The sequence below is a fragment of the Astatotilapia calliptera genome, unplaced genomic scaffold, assembly GCF_900246225.1.
Source record: "Astatotilapia calliptera unplaced genomic scaffold, fAstCal1.2 U_scaffold_14, whole genome shotgun sequence".
Lineage (NCBI taxonomy): Eukaryota > Metazoa > Chordata > Actinopteri > Cichliformes > Cichlidae > Astatotilapia > Astatotilapia calliptera.
The window spans coordinates 476179-494494 of NW_020535663.1; the positions used below are offsets into that span (position 1 = coordinate 476179).

The 18316-nt window shown below is 39.6% G+C and overlaps 2 protein-coding genes across 2 annotated transcripts; both read right to left on the reverse strand.

Moving 5' to 3' along the window:
• Positions 1–7444: 7444 nt before the first annotated feature.
• LOC113017528 (zinc finger and SCAN domain-containing protein 23-like) lies at positions 7445–16375 on the reverse strand. The gene is made up of 4 exons (XM_026160675.1): positions 16111–16375; positions 14849–15282; positions 13953–14216; positions 7445–9148 (listed from the first exon to the last, which is right to left on the reverse strand). The coding sequence occupies exons 2-4, from the start codon at positions 15153–15155 to the stop codon at positions 8355–8357; spliced, it is 1365 nt and encodes a 454-aa protein (XP_026016460.1). The 5' UTR covers positions 15156–15282; positions 16111–16375; the 3' UTR covers positions 7445–8354.
• Positions 16376–17505: 1130 nt separating this feature from the next.
• Positions 17506–18093, reverse strand: LOC113017507 (tripartite motif-containing protein 16-like protein; the record flags this gene model as incomplete). Its single annotated transcript, XM_026160655.1, has 1 exon — positions 17506–18093. A coding segment is annotated over one exon (588 nt), but the record flags the coding sequence as incomplete, so codon positions are not given.
• Positions 18094–18316: the final 223 nt, after the last annotated feature.

Here is an 18316-nt window from a genome sequence, read left to right on the forward strand (position 1 = left end):
AGGTTTTCTTTGTATTTATATTTTACAACCATGTTTCACTTTAAAACACGTTGTTAAAAGAAAGAGAAATATGTGTGCAGCCACATTTTTGTTTATGTTAAATAAACATTATTGGTCATTTTACCAACTGATGTTGCCTTTTGAAACAAGATAACTATAACTGACAACATTAATTTGAATGCAATCAGTAAATACGGTTAAGACTGAATATGTGATCCGATAGAATACCAGAGTCAGATAAACATTATTGAAGCGGGACACCAGAGAATAAAAGCAACAAACAAGTACAAAACTAGAAAATATATACTTAAAAAAACATACTTGAATTCACTCAAATTTTGTCATGCCTTGTACGTATTATACACTTGTAGGAAAATAACGTGTCAAGCAAAAACATTTTTGCTGAAAGATCAATGTGAAGATGGAGCCTCCAATCACAACATCCGCAGGTGAAATATTAACATGAAAACATAAAAGTAGAGCTTGTTTTCAGAATTACTCTCAATTACATAAAAAAGAATTTACTTGACAGGTCTGGAAAATGAAACCATGGCAAAGTGTCTTAAATCTGCATTTTCTTTAACAAATAATGAATTAGACCAACTGTTAAATTGACATGCAGTTGTTTGCACTAAAGGAAAACACCACTATCATCTCATGCAGCTACCACATTGGCACCAGCTGCAATGCTGGAGCTGAACAACAACAATCAGAGCTCTGCTACACCCTTAAGTAAAGTGGCATCAGCGGCAGCTGGTGACAGCTGATGATGAGCGGCAGGTGTAGCAGCCTCCAATGCAGAACCCTTCCAGGATCGTGAACGAGCAAACACACACACACAGGGGGAGACAGAGGAAAAAGGGAGAGCGACCAATGACAATATGGAAAATAACATGGAAAACAAATATATTAATAAGGACCTCCCGGGCAGGACGATCCGAGAGGATTGCCAGCCCGAGTTAAGAACAAAACCCATAAATGCTGGGTCCCTGGACCAAGGCCTGGACCCTGGGTCCTTAAATCAATGACATTAAACACATTGCTTATTAGTTTAGCTTGAGACTTTCCCATTTCACACTTATTCAAGAACAGCTTTCTGAACTTATATTTTATTAAATTTTTCTACTCAAATTTTTTGAAAACATGAACTGTACTGAATTTGAAGGTTTTTAGCTCTGGTGCTGTCTACTCTCTAGTTTTTTTCCACTTCAAGGCTTCGGGTGAACCCGTTGTGAGAACTTGCCCCACTGTATCATGTGACTTACTGAGATCACATGAGCCAAGAGTGGGTGTTAAGGCGTCTGGGAAGGGATCTCAAAACTGGATTATAGATGGCAGACAGTTGGTGTCATAAACCACCGCCTTTGTTCAAAGATGGTTGTTCACAGTGGACATAGATGGCTTCTTTCACTCTTCTTTTAAACCATTTGTCTTTATCAGAAATGCGAACATTGGCATCCTCGAAAGAGTGACCTTTGACCTTTAGATGCAGATGTACAGCTGAGTCTTATCCTGTCGAGGTGGCTCTTCCCTGTTGTGCCATGTGTTTATGCAGTGGCTGTTTGGTCTTTCCAATGTAGAGAACAAAGCATTCCTCGCTACACTGTACATGCAGCTCCTGTCTGTGTCATTGTTTCACAAATCAAGATACAGTGATAATCAAATTGGCCAGCAGGTGTCACTGTGGAGATATAACAAATGACTTACTTATTTAATCAATATAATTCCAGCACAAATGCCTCAAACCTTTCAGTGTTTCATGAAGCTTCACTTTGCCCATGAGTACGAGAAGCAGAGGAGGAAAGGGACAGTAGCACACAAAGACAGAGGCAGCGATGTGTCCTTCTGGAGTACAGATCGATACAGAAATATCAATTCCTCTTATACCAGATAGCTATGTTCCACAATCGTTTCTATATATTAAAACATCAATATTTTAGTAAACTGAGGTAAATTTGTGGTTTATGATTAACAGGAACACAGTGTAAAGTAACTACATTGTTGCTATTGTTGGGATCATCTAAATGATTGGTAGGAACTACTTCTGTCACAGTGATATGTAATGCATCATCGCTCACATGTGCTCAGTCACTCGATTTACAATAATAGCTGATTATAGTCATGTGTGGATCTATTTCAGCTCCACAAACAGCCAAGATGCAGTTTGTAACACATGTGACAAGACCACAATCCTTATCAAACACAAACAAAAGTAAATCATAACACAGAAGCGTCTTCAAATTAGCCTGTAGGGGGAGGTGAACAGTCACTGTGTTGTTCTTTACTCTCCTATTCAGAGGTGCAACATTTCTGCTGGGATGTATTTTATGTGGGACAGCTACTGGAAAGAAGTAACCAAGTTGACCCCGTCCTCCAAAATTATCCCAAGTGTGGAGGAAGGAGAAAACTCAAGGTGTACTTTAGGGAAGAGCTCAAACACAGCTTGCCTGCTCTCTGAGGTGTAGACGACTTGCTACTAGAGCTCATGCCAACAATCAGAGCTATGCCAAATGTCAAATCTTCCTGTTCCGGTGGCACCACAGGGTCAGTTGTTCATGCCAGTTCATGGTCAGCAAAAAGTAATCCCCAATACCAACATATGCAGCCAGCCAGCCCTTCTTCTATAGCCCCGCCCATCGACGGAGAGGACACCTGCAACATGATCATGATAACTGTGTACACTGTTACAGGTGTGGTAGCAGTGAGCACTATTGGGCACGAGTGAGAGGAGGATAGACAGCTCGGGTAAAACTTCTTTATTTATTACGTGTATTTTGTGTTATTTCGGTCATTAAATATTCTGACATGGTTGCTGAACAATCGCTGTGTTGTTCTTAACTTAAGTTATACTCAACACAGACGAGCACTATCCAGGTACAGAGGGACAAAATGTGGTGCTGTTGGCGACGTGAATTCTGGAACGTGGCTGATGTGTAGGCTTAGGGTTTTTTTTATTGAGTACCATGTGTTCAAATTTACACTGACTAATATGGTTATGAAATAACTGATGAAATAAATACATGCTACACTAAATAGCTGTATGAGTTTAGCCTGGACTAAAATGTGCGTCCTTGAAATCACCTCACATGAATTTAGTTGTCCGAGATTTAGTCAGCTAAGGTTGCATATAGCATTTAAACTGGATTAAATAGGCCAGGTATCATAAAAATGTACAGCATACCTGTAGTAAAACAGTCACTGCAGGCTTTAAAAAATACAAATACAGCTCAAAAATATATCATACATAAGATAATAGCTTATATCTAGAAAATGTTTCTCAGCTGTATTATCATTATAATCAGTCACATTTGCTTTTGATTGTTAAATTAATATTTCAAAATGTTGGCATTGGCTTTTCGGGTTCTTTATTTCTCTCATGAGAATTCTTCACATTTAAACAATAAGAACAAGTAGTCTGATGTCTTGCATTCATTATGAAGGTATACTTTTAAATACACTACGTTTTATTTTTAGTTTCAGAACACATTAGGTTTTTGCACAAAGTATCAGATCAGTAACACCGACATTACCTTGAATTTTACTTGGTATCACTTCAGAAAAGACATCAGTGGTATCACACGTCACTTTTAGAGGCTTCAGAGTGTGTGTTGAGTAATCCAGGAAGATTTTTGTGAAGGTTGGGGAAACCTGCATTCAGCTGAGACTGAAGAAGTCACTTGGATGAGTGACGAAACGTTTCTCCCACTGAAAATGTCCGAAGGAACGACAATCAACCTTTTGAGACTATTCAAGGGTCTTTTTGAGATTGAACCAGCAAGAAAGAGATTTTCCCGTTTTGATTTTGATCTGATTTCTCCCAATACCCACATAGTAATAATAACTACAGAAATACCAATAAACAACACAGCACATCACATGTTCTTACATCTTTCTTATAATTTCTGTTGTGTTCAAAAGAGCTTGGATTCAACAACATCGCCTCATCTATGCTGAGACATTACAGAGACCTGCAAAAAAACAAGGAGACCAACCAAGGTGGACCAAGCTCAGGTAAGTCACAGGATGTGATGATAAGACAGTATACAAACATAAGATTAGATAGTACATTTCTGTTAAACAACATTATTTATATTTATTTTCTAATTAGTTGGACATAAATTATCTGACATTAAGGAGTGGGACTACAGTTTTTCGTGGCCCTTCTTCCCCCTTTTCACCTCAAATTAGTGGAAGGGGATCTGCCTGGCATGGGAGACACAGGTAGCGCCGAATGAGGTCATCCCAAAATCACGTCCTCAGTTCATCTTCATGCCATCTGCCCTTATTTACTAGAAATGCTGTCAACATTGATTTAAAATGTAAGGGACTCTCTCAGTTATTGATTTTTTTAAAATGGTGTGTGTGCAGACTGAGGTGTGGGTCGTAGCTGTTTTTCATTTGTTTTTTCTCTCTTCTCCAGCTCAGCCAATCACAGGCCAGCAGCCTGTGGCTAAAGGAATGGCCAAAGCTCTGTTTGACTTCACAGCAGAAAGCGAGGATGAGCTCACACTGAAGGTGTGTGAGGAGCCATAAGTATTTGGACACAAACACACTGTAGTCTTGCCTCTGTACACTTTCAAAGTGCTGATTTTATACATAATCCCTCCTTCACTGGCATTAATACCTCTGTAGACTTCATGTTGACAGTTCCAGTAATCTGACGAGTTTCTCCTTGGATAATGAGAGAACAGGACTCACCTGGTCATGAAACTATCAGTTAACTATTCAGGTATTTTTAAGCCTCAGAAAATTGGCTTAAAAAAAGAAAAAGTATAAAAACAGTTGTTAATCCAGTGTTTTTGTTAAGCGCCTTAAATTAAGGCTGAAAGACTGCACTTCAATCACATCTTGACTGGTTGATTTCAAATCCACTCTGGTGGTGTACACAAGAAAAACTACAGAAAACAATATATCACTGACAAATCCTTACAGATATAAATAAAATACCCTGTCAGATTTCCTGTGTTTACTTTTAGGTGTTGATTTTTTTGGGTGGGTTAATAACATATCTGCTCTCTCTCTTTGTGTTTCTGTGCAGGCCAGTGATATAATCACACAGGTGGAGCCTGTGGATGAACAGCTGATGTGGGTAAACAAAGAATGAAACTGCTGTTTGCTGCCGCTCTATAAAACAGGTTGGAGGTTTTGAACTGGAAACCTCCGACCTGTCGATGCTACAGGGAGTGCTGGTGCTCCCACGGACATGCACATGAATCTGATCCAGTGTTGTTGAGAAAAACTGAAACTTTTAAAGGAATACAATCAACTCAGGGTATGCTGGAGGTTTGATAACTTATTTGAAGTGTCTGTGGTCATGATATCTGCGCACTGGATGATTAAGAGGTGGATTTTCCTCTCAGGGTCCATCGGTGGATCTAGCCCATATAATAAATACATATGTAACCCAATAAGTATAAAATCCAGAAAGCTGGAAAGAAACAACATGGGGCAAACACAAGTCTAACTTAAGTTCCACTGCTTTTTGTAAGAAAAAAAAAATCAGATTGTTACAAGCTTAATTTACATAAAATGTCAGAAATCTGCACTGTCATGAAAAAAAATTAAACCAAGTTTTTCATGATTTGTCAGATTGGCCATTTTTGACTTCTTTTGATTTTACATTTGTATTTCACCTTTAAATTGTTTCATTTTATTTTTCCCCTTGCCTTGTTTGGTATCATTCTTTTCAGCTCAACCTCAGTGGTCTGAATTTAGTTGTTTTTTGTCCAATTCAATTCAATTTTATTTATATAGCGCCAAATCACAACAACAGTCACCTCAAGGCACTTTATATTGTACAGTAGATCCTACAATAATAGAAACAGAGAAAACCCCAATAACCATATGACCCCCTATGAGCAAGCATTTTGGCGACAGTGGGAAGGAAGAACTCCCTTTTAACAGGAAGAAACTTCCGGCAGAACCAGGCTCAGGGAGGGGCGGAAGACAGGATAAAGACATGCTGTGGAAGAGAGACAGAGATTAATAACAGATATGATTCAATGCAGAGAGGTCTATTAACACATAGTGAGTGAGAAAGGTGACTGGAAAGGAAAAACTCAATGCATCATGGGAATCCCCCAGCAGCCTACGTCTATTGCAGCATAACTAAGGGAGGATTCAGGGTCACCTTGTCCAGCCCTAACTATATGCTTTAGCAAAAAGGAAAGATTAAAGTAGAGATAGTGTCTGTCTCCCGAATCCAAACTGGAAGCTGGTTCCACAGAAGAGGGGCCTGAAAATTGAAGGCTCTGCCTCGCATTCTACTTTTAAATACTCTAGGAACAACAAGCAGACCTGCAGTGAACTCGTTTTTCAGCATCACTCTGAGACAGGACATTTCTAATTTTAGAGATGTTGCACAAATGGAAGAAAGCAGTTTTACATATTTGTTTAATATGTGCGTTGAAGGACTCCAAGGTTCCTCACAGTATTACTGGAGGCCAAGGTAATGCCATCCAGAGAAAGAATCTGGTTAGATACCATATTTCTATGATTTTAGGGCCCAAGTGGCAGGACAAGAGATGAGAGATGAGTCCACTGTCAGAGGCCATAAGAAGATCATTTGTAACCTTCACTAAAGCTGTTTCTGTGATGAGCTCTGAAACCTGACTGAATCTCTTAAAATAAACCATTCCTCTGCAGATGATCTGTTAGCTGTTTGACAACTACTCTTTCAAGGATTTTTAATATGAAAGGAAGGTTGGAGATTGGCCTATAATTAGTTAAGACAGCTGGGTCTAGGGATGGGTTTTTAACCCTCTGTGGTCCAGGGTATACTTGGCCGTTTTTGACTACTTTTGATTTTACCTCTATATTTCACCTTTAAAAACGCTTTATCTTGCCTTGTTTGGTATCATTTTTTTTCCAGCACAACCTCAAATATCTGAAATCTGAGTTATTTTTTCCATTTTGGCATATTATATTAGCACAATTCATCTAAATTCAGACAAAAAAATTCAAAATCCGAATAGAAAAAAGTTATATTTTATACTGTAAAACCCACAAACATGTTTATTGAATCATTTTCACAACTTGGAATGCAAATAGAAATTGTACAGTTCTAAAAATCCTGCACATGTTTTGCAAACAACAAAGTTATATGGTACTATTTACCTAAAAATGCAGCCAAGGCCTCAGGCGTTTTTTTTTGTTTTTTTAATATAACCATTTAAATCTATTTACAGAACAATCAGGTGTTCTGCATCAAATAAGAAGGCACACAAATTATTTGTGCCAGTCCAAATAAAAATAGTTTGTGTTCAGTATAAGACAGAGGAGAACACCACAGGCCTAAACCCTGCAGGTTTGACAGCAGGAGGTGCATCAGTCCAGTTTTCCAGGTGGAAACAGCGTTTACACTGGAATCTGCCTTTGGTGGCTTTTTGGAGCAAATGTGACATTCAGCAGTCTAACTGACACACAATACAAAACAATAACTACACAACACACTAACTATAGGCTCCAAACACACTACACGTCACTAATGTCTCACATATGAAAACTCGCTCTCTCTCTCTTTCTTTCACTCGCCCGCTTTCCGTCGCGGGTGTCACTCCTAAAAACTTCCTCTTTTCCTTAAACAACAAGTGTCACATGTTGCCATATCATTTTTTGATTGGCTGACATGGTAAACTCTAACACGAATAGGGAAGGGTGTTTTTTCTTTTTCTTTTTTCACTCGCAAGTGGAGAGTGTTTGCTAGCGCTGTCCTTAGAAAACGCAGTTTTTACCGTTCTTCCTGCTGTAAACACCACTGTTTTGTTCAGAAAAAAACATTGCGTGTATTTTTTATCATAACATTGGTTTTACCTGGCCAATCGAGACAATTCAAAAACTGGTATATAGTTTGAAGTTCGCATTTTCGACCCAATGGAGACTGAGTCGCTGCATCTTGTAACTGTGTCATCTTAAATTGGTCATGTGATTTTGACACGCCGGTGCATCCGTCAGCCCCAGAGGGTTAAGGCAAAAAAAGGGTGGGACTAACAAGCTGTACTGGGGACTTCCCTCTTCAAGCATGAAACTTGGTATTTGATACTTTTGCTTCCTGACAAAAATAAACACAATTCTTGACTGTTGTTCAATTTTGTTGATTTTTATTTTGATAAAAACTCACTTGAGCAAAGGATTAAAACTATTAAATAGAACGGGAGCATACCGAACTTTAACCATCAAGAAATGTGAGATCAGTTTTTCTGATACAATTAATAGAATAATGTAATAAACTGAACAAACAACACAGAGTTCTTTACTGCTCTGGAAAAAAATAGTGACTTGAATATGGATCATCTTTTCACTCAGGTGTTCACCAATGACTCACAGCTGTCTCACATTCTCTAAATATGAACATTTTAACCAGGATGAATTCTCATGTGCTTCTTTAATTGCGTCCTCTGGACAAATCTTTTCCCACAGGTGCTACAAGAATATGGTTTCTCACCTGTGTGAATTCTTGTGTGTTTTTTGATAGCTGATAAGTCAGTAAATCTTTTCCCACACGTGCTACAAGAATATGGTTTCTCACCTGTGTGAATTCTCGTGTGTTTTTTGAACGCTGACGGGTCAGCAAATCTTTTCCCACAGGTGCTACAACAATATGGTTTCTCACCTGTGTGAATTCTCATATGTTTTTTTAACGCTGATGAGTCAGAAGATCTTTTCCCACAGGTGCTACAAGAATACGGTTTCTCACCTGTGTGAACTCTTAGATGTGCAGTCATTCTGTATTTATCAGGTAAAGTTTTTCCACAGACATCACACTGAATAGACTTGTTCTTTGTGTCCGTTCTACTTGGACGTCTGTTCTTCAGCTCCGTACGTCTAGAAGATCCTGAGTCCACATGCTGGCTTTCTTCATGATCTCGGCTCTCTGCTCTAGAAGAGCTGTGAGAAAGGAGCTGCTCACTTTTTGGTTCTGGTTCACTGTGGGAACTTTCCTCATAAGTGGGTGTCACCATGAAAGTATCAGCCTCCTGCTTCAGTCCAAGCTGCTCTCCCTCCTGACTGCTGCACACTTCCTCCTGTTCCTCTTTAATCTGTGGAGGCTGTGGGTCCTTCTGGTCCAGAATGGAGTTCCTCTCCTGGTTACAGACCTGCTGGTCTGTAAGAACATCTTCTTCCTCAAAAGCATGCTGCTGTACAACATCTGAAGGCACAAAGGAGAAAAAATGATAGCAAAACAAACATTTGAGAAAATATTTACTGGTCTTAACCATTAGCAGGTCTCTACATAGTGAGCATGTTGCTCACATATACCACTGAAATTTAAAGTGTACAAATGTGACAAATTATTCAGGCACTGATGCAAATGTTTAGTTCTAACATTCTTATTAGCAAAGGTCAAATTTCAAATTCATATGTGAATATCTGTGACGTATGAAATAAATAGATGTTGTGTTTTGTTAAATGAATGTGTATGTCTGGATTGGCTACAGTTATAACAAGGCATGCTAGGGCAGAGTTCTATTACATAGGTGTAAACGTTTTGGCTGTGCTTGAAATGCCGTAAAAAAAAATCTCTTCGTGCCTGATAAATCTAAGTTTAGAAACTCTGAATTCCATATTTTCCAAAACAGAATAGAAATATTTATTCATAGTTACCCATGTTGGAGTCAAATGTTAAATATTGTCATTGTGTTACTTAAATTTGTAAGTCTTAGTTCAAGCAGCAGCATCAAAGACATTCCTTTGTCTCTGACCACCTCTCCAGCCAATTTGTTGGTGGGGGAGGCTATAGTGTTTCATTATAGGGACATCCCATGTTAAGGTTGTGTTTTTTGGTTAGTAAACTTCCTGCCGTTATGACCCTTTTGTGGGCAGGAGGACACACAAGTGCACCCCCAAACACAAACACACACTCGCACATGCATATACATACACACACATGCACACACGTGCACACATAGTTATTTGGATAAAAGTTGCCACTGTTGTACTTAAATTTGTAAATCTTGTCCTAAACTGCATGTTTAGATGTTTTTCTGTTCCTCCCCTACACACCTTAGATGGTGGGGAAGGCAATTAGCTTAGTGTTTAACATTTCATGAAAGATTCTGGGTTTCCTTATTTGGTAAAGAATGTTTACTTCCTGCCCTTTATAGGCTCACCTGTGTTTGTATATAGTGGACCGCTGAAGCGGTTAAATCGTATACAGGGGTGAGGGGAGACGACCCTTTGTGATCAGAAGACAGTGCCTTTAACTTTTATGACCATATGGGTTTTACAATGGGTGGTGCTTCTGCTCACGGAATAAAAAAAACTGCAGGGAAGGCTGGTTCTTTGAAGTTGTCTGGGATCGGGCAGGAGCTCTTAGCTCCAAGACCCTGATCCGATCAGCTTCCCTTTAAAATGGATAGAGCTTTGTTCACAGGAATAAGTCTCTGAACTAGGGCTGGGCCATATCATACCGTTCACAGTAATACCAGTATAATGTTGGGCAACGACAAGAAAAGGAAATATCGCGATAGAACATGGGTAAAACGCGCATGCGCAGTGCCTTTGTTTTCGTACGCACATGGCGAAAAAGGCACAGCGGCAACTGAGAATGACAAGGGTGAAAGTGGATCGTTGAATGAAACGGAGGAACCAGAATTGGTTTGTAAAAATGCAACTTCAGCAGTGTGGAACTGGTTTAGCTTTCATCCGTCAGATTTATTACCTTTTCCTAAAAGACTTTCACATGTGGGCACTCCCATATGCAATGAAACAAAGAGCCCCTATCCACTCCCCACTTAATACAGGCGTCTGGGATGTTTGGGTTAAAATGATGCAATTTTGAGAGGGTAATATAGAGTCTTGTTAACCATCTATATTGAAGTAATGTTGATTGTCTGACTCTAGGCCAAGGAGCATGATTTATACCACTCATCATCAGATATATCCATTTGCAAATCATTCCTCCATGCCTCTAAAATAGACTCTATGGAAAACTCCAAAGAATCAACAAACACTTTGGAAAAATGCAGAAACTTGACCTCTCCCATTAAGATGTTTTATAACTGTGCTCTCTAGAGAACAGTAGGTGGAGAGTTCTAAGCTTTAACCTTGTGTGGTTAAAATAAAATTTCTTAATTGAAGAAAATTGAAAAAGTGTTTTGCAGGAATAGAAAATGTACTTCTAAGTTGTTCAAAAGACATTAGAGTATTATTCCTAAATAAATCAGACACTTTTCTTATACCTTGATCGAATCAAAGTCTAAAGCCTGCATCTGCCCTACCGGGAGGAAAGCTGTTGTTTCTAAATATTGGAGGGAACCTTGACAGTTGTGATGTTTCTCCCAAGTAGTTATGTGTTTCAAACCAGATTATTATAGTGTTTTTCAGAAACGGATTCTCAGTTTGTTTATTTAGTGTCTTCCTGGTAGCCAAAAAGTAGCACATTAAATTTGGAAGTTTTGATTTAGTATTGATTTGTTTAAGTTGGTGCAAAACAGGATCACATCATCAGCATATAGGGCAATACGATGGTCAATATTGCCTACTTTAATTCCTGATGTTTTTATGAATTGAATTGACAATGCAAGAGGCTCAACTGCCAAGGTGAACAAGAGAGGTGACAAGGGGGACCCTTGTCTAGTTCCGCGGTGTAGTCTGAATGGTGTGGAAAAATGACTGTTAGTTAAAATCTCTGCTTGAGGATTGGAGTATATCAATTGAATCCATTTAAAAAATGTGTTTCCAATACCAAACTTTTTCAGAACTTCAAATACAAACGGCCATTCCATCCTGTCAAAGGCTTTTTCAGCATCCCCTGAAATTAAAGCATTGTCTCTGCCCTTTTTTTTCATAAATGATATTCATGACCCTCCAAATATTGTGAGAAACTTAGATGTTTCACATCTTTCATTCTGCTGGATTTTATGCATGCATTTACCTTTTTGCATGAGTTAATGGCAAAAATGTGTTCATGTAAATGAAAACAGAAAATCAGGCTAAAGAGATTCATTCATGCTGCTTATTACAGTTGGACCTTCAATTCTTCTTGTGCCTCTAAAAATAAATGCAACCTTGAGCTGTGGTTATTCTCTTCCATTTGTTCTTATTAGGGTATGGGGTGCTGGAGCCAATCCCAGCTATCATAGGGAGAGGCAGGGTTGACCCTGGAAAGGTCAACACTCTGTCGCAGGGGCAACACAGAAAGACAGACAACTATTCGCACTGACATTCATACCTATGGGCAATTTAGAGTCACCAACTAACCTAACCCAGCTGTGTGCATGTCTCTGGAGAGTGAACAAGGGGAGAACATACAAACTCCACACAGAAAGACCTAGACACCTGGGGCCCGTTCTTCGTACGTCGCTTACTACATCCAAGATCAAATGACACATCCAAGATCAAATCATCGCGCTAACCGTGAGCTCGCTAATCCGGTTCTCCGAACACACCTGCTGTTGACGATTACTACAGCTGGATGAAGTAATGTGAGATCACTGGGTGTCGTAAAAGGGGCTACGCATCGAGAGTAGAAACATTGATCGGCAACCCTCTGATTGGTCGGCGAAAATGTCGAAGGAGCACGCTTGGTATTTTCCGGCAGCAGAGCAAGAACTCTTGAGTGAGGGATTTCAGGAGTTTCAGAGTTTAATCAGAACGCAAGGGAACATTGCAAAGGCTGCAAAAGCAAGGAGAGAGGGCTGGCAGAAAGTTGCTGACAAATTAAACTCGTAAGTAATTTAATAATAACAATAATAATGGAGTGGATCTATATAGCGCTTTTCAAGGCACCCAAAGCACTTTACAATGCCACTATTCATTCACTCTCACATTCACACACTGGTGGAGGTAGCTACGGTTGTAGCCACAGCTGCCCTGGCGCAGACTGACAGAAGCCAGGCTGCCATATCGCGCCATCGGCCCCTCTGGCCAACACCAGTAGGTGGTAGGGTAGATTTATTATATTACACTATATTATCCAATATTATATTACATTATATTATATTATGTTATATTATATCCCCTTTCACATTAGAGCCACAACAGGACCCACTAGAACATGGGAACAAGTAAAAGTGAAATATAAGAATATTCTACAGAATGGTAATATTTATCACTTATATTGCTTTTAGTCTCTTGGAAAGAGACCCTGGAATAATCTGTTTGTTTATAACAGCAACCAAGAAAAGGGCAGAGCAAAAAAAGACAGGTGGTGGTCCTGCACCCCCTCGTCAACAAGTTGGTTAAGTGAATAATACCCTCACGGGAATATCGATATCTCTCTATGAGCACACTGTCGCGCTGAGCTAAAGGATCCTGTCTATCCCGCAATATACGCTGAATTCTGAAAACTCTCCTTATCAATCTTGCACCTTCTGCAATGGGCTGCTCGTGTAAACGGACAGGACATGGCTGCGACAGACTTCCCAAATCCACCTTCGCTTTTATAGCCGTGGTCTCTCATCTTGATTACACGAAGTGATTTACAATTACTACTCTGAAATATGAATTACATCTGTAATAATCACATACATGTAATAGAATGTTAATAGTACATTTCCCTTTTTTAGGGAATGACCTGTATGTATCTGTGTGACATCAATAAAAGGATCAAGTGCTGCATTATCTTTAGTTACATTGATGTTATTTATTTATGGTGAAACAGTGGTGGAATATCGCTGTTGCTTTCGTATAAATGAAGCGGACATACCTGCGTGGCCGCGATCTAATCCTGTTTACATAAAGTAAGCCTGCTCCCGAGCAGGTTTACGCTTACGGCTCTGTTGCTATGACAGCAAGTCCCGGATGAGCTTCGGGGAACCGAACGATCCAAGATCACGCGAAATCGTCAACAATCTAATCCAGCTAACTTACTTAGCGAGGTACGAAGAACGGACCCCAGGTGGAGTCAAACCCAGGACCTTGTTGTTGGGAGCCAACAGTGCTAACCACTGTTCCACTGTGATGCCTGTGAGTCATATTCAATGTTATAAAGACATCACAGTTTTACATACCTATTCTGTGTAGCTTTATCTCAGGTTTCCAGATAGTCTCCATCTGTCTGAGCTGCTCTTCATCAGTCCAGACGATAATGCCTTCAGCCTCCTTCTTCAGTCCAAGCTGCTCTCCCTCCTGACTGCTGCAGAGCTCCTCCTGTTCCTCTTTAATCTGTGGAGGCTCTGGGTCCTCCTGGTCCAGACTGGAGTTCCTCTCCTGGTTACAGACCTGCTGCTCATCCAGACCCTCCTCTTCCTCACAGTCATGTTGTCGTGGGAAGTCTCGAGGAACAAAGAAACAGAAGAATAATAATGACCAATGTGTTGATACATAAACTCAAACTATTTTATAAAGCATGAATCAAAACCTGAATAAATGCCGATCAGCCTGTCATATGACCAATTATGAGCCACACACACACAGAGGGAAATAGCTAACAGCTAAACGCTAACATGTTAGCATTGAAGCTCCTCACTCCACACAGAAAGACACAAAGTTTCCCAAACTAAACTGCAGGGTGACACCATGAAAACATCAGTGTCTGAAATCCTTCTTTAAACAAAGCTTCACTTCAACTGCAGAGAAGTCTGTTAACAACTTGTTAAATGTGTTTTCTGCTGACATCTAACTAGATCTTTACTGCACAGCCTCAGTGTTTACAGAGGATCCAACACACACCTGATGTACTCAACACTGGAATCTGTTAGAGAAAAAAAAGTTTAGTAAATAAATCAATTAAAATGTTTTAAAACCTAACCTATCAGTGACCATGGACCTGCACCAGTCCAACATAGTCCATCACTGGACACTGACCCACAGCACTGATAAATACCCAGTTTAACATCTTCTAGTAAAGTCAGTCACACTGAAGAATCTGAGCTTGAACAGCACAGAGTTAAAAACATGTCCATACCTATGATGTGTGAGTTTCTGTCGGGTTTCCGGCTGATATCCAGCAGTCTGTGCTGACGGTTGATCTCCTCCTCATACTGGACGATGGTTTTTTGAACCTCTGAGAAGATTTCTTCACAAACAGCAGTTAGTCTCTTCTTGATGAACTCTCTCAGATACTGAACTGAACTCATCGCTGCTTCAACTGGGGCTGAGCGGATCGATACAAGCATCGATGAAGCGATACAGGTATTGCTATCAGATCCACACTGATGTGACGGGATCAATACTTCAGTTTGTGTCTCTCCTCCAAGTTCAGTCCGCTTCATCAACAGCAGCCATGTCTGCACACACACCGCTCCTCTACCACAGTAGTGCTGTCCTCCTCCGTTCTTCTTTGGGGCCTGATGGCGTTTGACAAATCAGCTTACAGTTGCATTAATCCCGCCTATTGGACTGGAGTGTGGACAGGAGAATAGCAGGAAAAACAAGGATAATTATATTCTTTCATCAATTTTATAATTCAATAGTATAATTTGCCATTTACTGCTAAAATTGTCATTTGTGCTGCTTCTGTTTTAAAGATATTAATGAAAATGTAAAGGTCAAAAGAGCAACCAGCCCCTCCACATTACACAAATCAAACTAAATTGATGTCAAACATTTGTGCTACGTTTTGTGCTGCAACATATTTTGTTTGTGCTGCTATCATTTAAAATATATTAATAAAATAAGGTCTTGATGCGTGCTTAATGATCAAGGTAAGTAAATCTCAAAAGGTTGATTCTGTTCATCAGACAGCTGGGCCAGTATATCGCTGACCTGTTGAAACCTCATGCTTCATCCCGAGCACATAGTTCTTCAGGGCAGAAGTTACTGTTGCCCCCACGTACTAGGTTCAAAACCTGTGGGGATCAGGCTTTCAGGCACCAAGGCTGTGGGACTCTCTATCGTTGTCGTTACGCTGCCAAGACTCCACTACAAACGAACTTATATTCAGTAAAAGGACTAGATGTTGTAGTCCTTGATAATGCTTCTGATTGAATTTAATCTAATTGTGAAGCACTTTGTGATTTTTATCTGTGAAAAGTGATATATAAATACATTTTATTTAATTACTTGATGTATTTTATGTGGCAGCATGTTATAGAGTCGTGTGTCTTTATTTTGCTGAACCACATCCCTACAAACACTCATCAGAGATCCGTTTCTCAGTATTTTATCACTCTTCATCTCCCTACAGGCGTATTTATCGCTGTTGTAGCTGAATCTGGTTCCACTCACCGAACGACGACCGTCTGGAGACGATTTTATGATCACTTTAAATCCGTCCTCGTGTCTCGTTGTCACGGTTACACTGCGCTCACTGTCCGTTTCCTCCACATGTTGTTCTCCTTTTCCGCTTTGTTTTCTGTTTGTTTGTCTTATTGTGTTTATCTTATTTCACCGCTACATCGCTCACCATCCACTTCTATTCTCATTTCACTTCCTGAGACGTCACTTCCCTCTGCAGTCTGCTGTCCATTCACAGCCCGTTAGGTCAACTTAGAGCCCCTCCCCCCTACACTGCTGACTGAGCAGACACCTTTGTTTGTTTGTTTGTTTGTTTTTCGGTTTATAAAACTTATAGAGACAGTGTAAATAGGCCCGTACAACAAATCTGCGACATGTTGAAAGACACTTGCTTAACCTTCTTATTGATACAATATTTATCACAGGTCCTCCATCATTCTGCTCCTGTATGTCATTAAATAAGGAAGAGCAGCAGTGTTTAGAAGCAGAGACAGTAACATAATTAATTATATTATTAATATTGTTCTTTGAACATTTTTCTTTCACATCATTATCACAAATATATAAAGCTGTGATCAATTTTTCTTTCAGTCTCTCTGCTCATTTTGCTCCAGGTTCATTTGTGTGTAATCATTTTCTCACATATGAATTCAGATCAGACTCACTGAGCTCAACATGAACTTCCTGCGAGCAGAAACTAAAATTAGCGCAAAAACAGCAGGAATATTTGAAACATGGTGGATGTGTTGCAGACGAGTAAGAAGCAGAAATTTCTGCCTAAATTTTATTGGAGTTTTATTATTTTTCTTTTAAACCATAATGTTTGCTGATATCATGCCTCTGTTGTTTGCTCTCATCAATGTTCTGTTTTTAACTGGTTTTCACTTCTGGTCCAGATATTCTTCAACTAAACATCAGAAACCTTTATTCTAAACTAGTTTTTTTTTTTTTAAAGCATCAGATACAGAGTAACTATCTACCATGATTTTAATGAGTCTTCTGGCAACAGATTTGAACTGGGACTGGTTATCTTATGTACTGAGAGAAGAAATCAATACTCACTACAGCTCACTTTTAGATTTTATTTGTTCTCCTCCAAAGTCTGGATTGTAAACTGAAAGGCCTAAGAGCAAAATTCCTGCCAAATCTTCTGAAATTCAAACAAAGCAGTTCAAGTAGTTATCAAGTACAAACCTTTCATCTAAAAATGTCTTTAAATGGTTTTACTCTAAATACAATAACTGGTTGTTAGTAGCACGATTACATAATCGTAAAAAATGCCCATAAATGTAAGTTCATTTTGAATCAGTGCAATATTATTTTCACACATCAATGGACCACTGAACTTCTCAGCTCATTTAGAAATTACACAAGTACATATAATGGTCAGAGATCAACATGAACCCGTCTTCTCTGTTTGACTTTAATCAATTCTGCAGTGTCTCCAAGTCCATAAAGAAAAAGTTCCGCATAGAGCGGCTGAGTGAATGTGGTCTGGACTCTGTGGAGGAGAGTCATGGTTTCAGAGACGCTGTAGAAAGACAGAATACCTGCTCTGTGATCCAGGTACACTCCTACTCTGGAGGACCGAGGACCTGAGAGGACAGTTCGTACTTTCTTGTGAAAAAATGAATAACTGTTGTTTTCACAAAGTAATGCCCAAGATTTGTTATTGTATCCAAATATACGATCAGCTGACTTTCCTACTCTTCTGATATTCTTGTATGAGACTGCTACTTCTATCCCTCTCCCTCTCCACTCCACCTCCCAGTAGCAACGTCCAGTCAGACTCTCTCTACTCAGGACTTGATCATAAAAGGTGAATCTGTCTGGATGATCAGAATAAGACTGTTGTTGTTTCAACTGTGTTGCTTTTCTGTCCCCTTTAGATAATAACAGCTCTTTGTGTGCTGTGTTTGGATCCAGTGTGATTTCACGTGAACATTTTAAGAATTCAGCTCTGGTCTTTGGCTCTGCTGGTGACAGTAAAACATCCTCTTCAGTGACTGTCAGTGAGATGTTTGTCCATTCCTCTCTCAGAATGTCCTGTAGTTTATCTCTGGTCTCTGACACAGCTGCTGTCACATCCTCAAAGTAGCTCAGAGGACGAATATTGATGCTGAATGAGTGTGTAGACTCACTGAGTGCTGACAGTGAGGGGTAGTTGTGTAGAAACTGGTTGTGATCCTCTGTGTGT

Bases quoted from the DNA above. Each gene is read 5' to 3' on its own strand.
- LOC113017528 (XM_026160675.1), bottom strand. From the start codon at position 15,155: ATGAAGCGGACTGAACTTGGAGGAGAGACACAAACTGAAGTATTGATC. The intron at 14,217-14,848 runs GTATGGACATGT...TTGTTCCTCGAG, and splicing joins CAGAAACTCACACATCATAG to ACTTCCCACGACAACATGAC. The intron at 9,149-13,952 runs GTATGTAAAACT...TTGTGCCTTCAG, and splicing joins GATAAAGCTACACAGAATAG to ATGTTGTACAGCAGCATGCT.